Source organism: Nicotiana sylvestris, chromosome 6 (genome assembly GCF_000393655.2).
Source record: "Nicotiana sylvestris chromosome 6, ASM39365v2, whole genome shotgun sequence".
NCBI classification, from domain to species: domain Eukaryota; kingdom Viridiplantae; phylum Streptophyta; class Magnoliopsida; order Solanales; family Solanaceae; genus Nicotiana; species Nicotiana sylvestris.
The window spans coordinates 203,596,176-203,603,259 of record NC_091062.1 but is presented as its reverse complement, the minus strand read 5'-3'; the positions used below and the strand labels follow the sequence as shown (position 1 = coordinate 203,603,259).

Below are 7,084 nucleotides of genomic sequence, written 5' to 3'. Positions count from 1 at the left end.
GTCGTCGTTTGAGGTGGTTGACGACGGGAAACGGGGGTGAAGGCTGTTGCTGTGGCTGTTCGTGGTTGACGAAGCAGAGGCAACGAACGGATGGCTATGGTGTTCGTTGCTTCTCTGTCCGGTGGCTATGGAGGTTAGACGACTGGTGAAGGGTGGTCGATGGAAGGGGTTGTGCGTGTGTGTGAAAGGGGCGGCCATGGATGTGTGTTTTGGAGTTTTGGAGATGGTGAAGGAGAAGAGAGAAAGAGAGGGGCGAATGGGATTGGTTTAGGTTTAGGAAATGAAAAATGAGGATTAGGGGGGGTTAGGTCATTTGGGGTTATGGGGCGGAATGGGTCGACCCGTGCTGAAATGGACTGGGTCATGGGGAAGGTTGGGTATTTTTTGGGCCTGTGGTTTGAAATTGAAGAAGAGGCCCAATTCCGATTTTCTTTATATTTTTTGCTCTATTTTCTTTTACTTTCTAATTAATAAAACTAAAATTCTAAATTAAGTTATAAACTAAATTAACTTATCAAAAATACTAATTAATTTCTAGCGACAGATATCATATATAATTAAACCAATTAAGCATAAAATTGTACAATTGGACATTAAATGCTAAAAATACAAAAATACATATTTTATGATTTTTTCATTTTGTAAAACAAACTTAACTACTCCTAACTGCAGAATTAAATATTAAATGCAAATGCGACATATTTTTATCAATTTAACAAATAAACATGCACAGACAAATACAAATAATTATCCAAAAATGTCACAAAAATTCTCAAAATTGCACATCAAGGAAAATCGTTTTATTTTGAATTTTTGGGAGTAATTCTTTTATAGAGCAAAAATCACGTGCTTACAAGGATTATATTGCAAAAGAAGTCCTTGATATAGATTTATTTATTCTAACAAATATTGTCAAGGTTATGTTGGTTATACAAATGCAGGGCATGGTTCGTTGTTATTTGGCTGTGATGGTACTACCATATTATGATATTCAACAAGATTCCAATTGCATTGAAGATGATACTGCATGCATAGCTCAATTGACTATCGAAGGAGACAAAGTAAAACGTATTTCACCAAAGTTCTATTTCAGACATGATTGATGTTCAACAAATTTGTTCAAGTAATAATTTGGCAAACTTCTTCACAAGGCATCGCCAACCTCAGCAATTGAGAAGTTGTTATATTAGATTGGAATTCATCGTCTCCGAAATATCAAGTAATATTTTTGTCAGGGGGAGTATAGCACGCGCTACACTCTTTTTTCCTTAGCCAAGGTTTTATCCCACAGGGTTTCATGATAAGGTTTTTAATGAGGCAGCAAGCAATGCGTTGTACTAGATATGTGTCTTTTTCCTTCACTAGAATTTTTTTCCCACGGGGATTTTTCCTAGTAAGGTTTTAACGAGGCACAATATTTATGGACATCCAAGGGGGAGTGTTATGAAATATTATATTATGGTGGATGTACATAACTCCTAAATGAATAACACCCACTACTCTTCTCCATTAACATCCCACTGCTTCTTACCATTATGGTTGTAACTCCCGTACCCCCATAACCTCCCCATGATCTTCCTCCATGATCTCAAATGTTTAATGTCATGTTTATGACATTTTTTTGTATACCTCTATGTAATACTATAAATAGAGGATGAAGTGATATTGTACATACTTGAATACATGGAAGAAATAAAAGAACTCTCCTTCCTTGCTCCCTACATTCTTGTCTATTTTTTAATTTTATATTATTACTTTGAGTTAAGTTTCTTAACATGAGTCTATTTTTTTTATCCTTAGTAACATATTTATAACATTGGTAACAAAAGTATTTTAGAAATAGGGGAATATTAGGCATATTTAATACTATAAATTCATGGGTACTTTTTATATGATCACATGTCTTTTTCTTTAAACTTCTATCTTATTTTACATTTCATAGAAAATGAAGCTAAGGGGTTCATAATGAACAAAAGAATAATAATGATGAATATGGTTAGTAATATAAGTATTAATAATGCTGGGATTAGTTATGTTAAAATTATTTCTTATTTCCTGTTTGACTTGGTGTATTAAAGTATTGCATAATTTCTATTTTTTTAGTTATTTATAGAAATACCCTCCAAAATATGGCAGAAGGTATTTGGACTAGGTTTTGAGGGATGTTTATGCAAGTATTAAAAACCAAGAGAAAATAAACGACGTACTTTGTATTATACTTAAAAGTTAAGTAATTTTGTTTGTTACAACATTATATTTGTTCAATGACTTTTATGATACTTCAGTATCTTATTTTTTTCAGTATAAAAAATAGTATAATAACTTTGATGGAATAAAATAAAAGTTGAGCAAGCATCTATGACATTTTTCATCAGTCATTAAAAAAAAAGTGAAAAGGAAGAAAAGAAATAAAGAATGATCAACAATATAAAAATTAAACGAAATCTAGCAACCCTGGTGGCTAATGAGGAAAATTCTTAACAGCTTGATTGAATGCTTATTACGCATCGTTTCATAATGTATCGTATCATACTGTATTGTATTGTACTGTATCGTTTGATAAATACAATGTTTGGATAGATTGTGTCGTTTGCCATCGTTTCATGATATCACGCACCAGCAATATGAAGAATAAACTTAGCAATATTATAAAGAAAAATTATGATACAACGTAAAATTACTATATAAAAAGGTAGGATAAATGATAAAATAAAATAATTTAATAATAATAGAGAGTGAGATTGAGAGAAAAAGACAAGGTAACGACGCGATCACACTAAATCGGTCATTACATAAAGTGGCACACGTCGTTATGTAACGACGAATTTAATGATACGATACAATAAAATTTAAGTAACAATCAAAATAAACATTGTATTTAAAGTAACAATAACGATCATCCAAACAAGCTGTGAGTTGTTAGAAATCGCATAGGAAAGCTTTCCAACCAAACCAGGACTTTAATCATACAATTATCTTACAAAATCTTGTGGATTTGTTTAGCTCACCCTAATTTCCAAGCATTAGTTTAAAAAATATATATGGTTAATTGTTGACTGTTGAATTATCCATTTCCAATCCTTTTATCCTAATTCTCATTCTTTTCCTTTTGTTTTATTTGGAAAAGGACAAGAGTTATGAAAGAAAAATTTCTGCTACAGTGACCAAGAAGTCCATAACATAACCTTCTTTAAGCCGTGACTGATGGCAAAGAACCCGCACCCCCACCCCTTACACCTTACCCCACTGAAAAAGAAAACTTTATTAGGCTTCATTTTTATAAGGGATCATTTGGTACGAGGGATAAAGTGGGATAAGATATGGGGTCAAATTTATATTGCATTTGGTTGGCAGATAAATTTATACCTCCAACCAAATAAGATATAAATTTAATCCCAGATTTAATTCAGGATATCCCACCTTATCCCATCAAATATAAATTATTTTATCCCATCTCTCATGTGATATAAATTAATTCTGGAATTATAATTCCGAGATAATTTAGTCTGCGTACCAAACAACCCCTAAGTATTAAAAGTCTGATCAAATTCCGATCCATTATTGCAAAGAATAAATTGGAGTCTTAACTATCTCACCGATCCTTCCTCTTTTGTCACTCTCAAAGTTCAACTACCGTACCATTTAAACCAAGACTTATTAATACATGCCCTTTAATTTGGCCATCAATTTCTTTAAATTGTGCTTGTCCAACATTTATCAGTAGCTACTACGTGGTCATGGACTGGTTTTCATGGCTCTCCAAAACTAGCCTCGACCCTTCTCTTGTTTATGAATATGCCCTTATTTTTGCACACAATGAGCTTGTACAAGATGACATAGCTTACTTCAACCATGAATTTCTACAAAGTATGGGCATTTCTGTGGCCAAACATAGGCTAGAAATACTTAAACTTGCTAGGAAAGAGAAGAGTAAAAGCTCAAGAAATCATATGTTATGGCTAATATTAGCCATCAAGCAAACAAAGAAACTTTTTACTAAGCGCATGAAAATGTGGACTACTCGATCAAATTCGAGTACTTTTGCCTTAGTGTGGTTGAGAAATTACAGTTCAAGATGGAAGGAAGCCATGTTGAAGAAGAATAAGAGGCGTTCGACAGCAGCTAAAGAGGAAACTCCTGTTGTTGTACCAGATAAAAGAATATTGATGCTCACAAATGGTAGTCCATTTTTGGTTCAAGATTTTTCTGATGCCTTAATTAGCAGTTCTTCTAGCTCCCATTTTGAGGGGTTTTGTAATGAAGAGATATTGAATGAGATTGATGAAGAGATTAGGTGGGATGCAATGTTTCAAAACTTGAAACCGACTTGAGTATGTATTAGTAATTGAACTCTTCACTTTAGATTTACTTGAACTGTATTAATTAATTACTTAAAATTTGATCCTGGATTAACTGCTTATCCTAGTTAATGATTTCACATTCTTTACTATTGGGACTGATCTGATCTCTCTGTGGTTGCACAGAGGCATACTTATAGGAGTAAATACAGCATATTAAATTGTAGAGCCAATTGGAGGCGTACGCTACTAATTCTATGGGAGTCTCTTACATGTGTTAAGTCTTTTTACATTGAAGTTATTTTTTGGGTTTCACCAGTGAGGTCCTCTTGGGAAAATGGGTAATTACATGTCTAACAAGTCTGCTCAAGGCAAAAATAGTACGAGCTAGCCAGTTTTCGGATTGGTCATTCAAAAATAGTCAGCATTTACAAAGTTATTGAAAAATAGTCACTATTTTGCTACAACACGGAAAGTTTCAGCATAATATACTGGAGATCGTTGCACCTGTGTATGAACTTCCAGCATATTATGCTGGAACTCCAACACGCGGAAAGTTCTAGTATAACATACTGGAGATTGGAGCACCAATGCTCCAATCTCCAGTATATTATGCTGGATCGGTACATTATACTGGAATATACTGGAGTTCCAGTAAACTTATGTTGGAACTCCAATATAATATACTGGAACTCCAATATATTATACTGGAATTGCAGTATATTATAATGGAGTATTTTTCGGATTTTAAACAGTGTTTTCCTTTAGGTTTATCTTTACATAAAAAGTGGCTAAATTTCAATTATTTTTGAAACTGTGGCTATTTTTGAATGGCCACTTTTAAATTTGGCTATTTTTGAATTTCTCCCCTACTCAAGTAAAAAATTGGGTGAAGTGCACCGATAGCCACTTTTAACCCCGCTATTTAATATATATCCATAATTTACAATGTCTTTAAATATTAGCCAATTCACCCATACTTCAGGACTAAGTATCCTGAATTTGGAAATTTAGGACTTAGTGTCCTGAATTTTCGAGCTGCTAATTTGAAATTTAGGACTAAGTATCCTAAATTTCTGAACTACTAATTTAAAATTCAGGACATACGATTCGAACTTCTGGACATAATTTTCAAACTTTAGAACACATTGTCCTGAAGTTTGAATTTTGATGTTTAAATTCTAGGACGTCGTGTCCTGAAGTTTGAGTGAAATTGACAAATCTTTAAATACATTGTAAACTATGAATATATTTTAAACATCATGCTTTAAAAGTGGCTACATGATGTCATTTCCACCCACTTGGGCCGTGTTAACTACCATCTCCTTGAAACAGTGGCCCAGCTACATGCTTCTGCAAAAGCCCAATTTTACAACTCTGAACTCTACCTGCTACTATGTGCTGGCATTTCGTTCATTGGCAATAATTCTCAAAACAAGTAGTATATCATGGACCTTAAAAATGAAAGAAGTATAATTCAGCCCCCCTATAATTTCAGTTTATCGCACAACGAATCATTTCTTAGCGGTTCAATTATATCATCACAAATTAGAGAACCAAAAATTAGACAGTTTGAACAGATTGAATTACTGCCTTTCATTTACTTACCATGTTGTATTGTTCTTGTTATTGTGTTTTGGGTGGATAATAAAAGAAAAAAAGTGTATGCAGAATAAGAACAGCATATAATTAGCTTTTGTATTGTTTTTATCTGGAAGATTACGATGACGTGAATAAACATACAAAAAGAAAAACAAACAAATGCCGGCAAATGCCCGAGCACCACACAAGTCCTTTTCTTTTTTCCTCTGAAAATACTTTTTCTTTCTCTGCTGGAAGTCCTTTTTTTGTATATTTTGGCGAGTTAGAAGTTAAATCAGCACATCTTTCGTAGGATATATTAGTTTCATTTCGTTTCCTTTTTTAATACCCCATTTTAATTTATTTGAGCCTATTTTCTTTTTAATCCAGCCACAAAATATATGTGTCTCATTTTGCACTACAAAATCGTTCATTCGTTTATTCTACTATAATATATATGCGTTGAAACCTATTCAAATTCAATCAAAGTATACAAAAACAAGGTTCTTTTTTCTTTTGCTTGGCTGGGGAGGGGGTTGATTTTGCCTGAAAATTCACAAAAAAAAACCCGAACAGAGTAACAGCTTATGCCGGAAGTGCAGTATTGTAACTGTACATTATTACAAATCTTGGGCCTTTGACATGGCAGAAAGTCTGCTGAGCCGAGGCTGAAAATCGTCTCTACGCCTGAGTTGATGAGAGGAGGGCCGAATCAAAGCAGCAAGTGCTCTCTTTAACAAGTCACCTTCCACGGTTCCAATTCTAACGAGTGAGTTCGTCATTGCTGATCTACGCATATTCAACTGATGACTCGAGTGATACGACGACGTCCGGGACTGACCGCGATTCTGAGTAGTATTTTTGTGAAGGTTACAACGGAATGAACCTGGATGTGTTGTTGGCGAACACATACAATGCTTCTTCTGATTGGACGCTAATGGCCGTCGATTTTGCTGTGGATAACTTGGATAAGCAGAAATTGAACGGCCGGGAGAGGTGGAAAATCGTACGGAAGGTGAAGGGGATGCTGATTGACGAAGATTGACCCGGGTTGGGGACGTGGATCGGGTAAACAAATCAGAGCTTGAAGTAGAGAAGCTGGAGAAAGTAACAGGGGAGGAAGAAATAGTGGAAAAACAGAACCGACCCGAGGGTGAAATGGATCTCTGACAGTTGTGGTGCAGATTCGGATTATGCGATTTGCT

The 7,084-nt window shown here is 34.4% G+C and overlaps 1 protein-coding gene across 1 annotated transcript; it reads left to right on the top strand.

The window, feature by feature from the left end:
• Positions 1-3,737: 3,737 nt before the first annotated feature.
• Positions 3,738-4,331, top strand: LOC104227989 (uncharacterized). The gene has a single exon (XM_009780370.2). It carries the CDS (start codon positions 3,738-3,740, stop codon positions 4,329-4,331), a length of 594 nt encoding a protein of 197 aa, XP_009778672.1.
• The last annotated feature ends 2,753 nt before the right edge of the window (positions 4,332-7,084 follow it).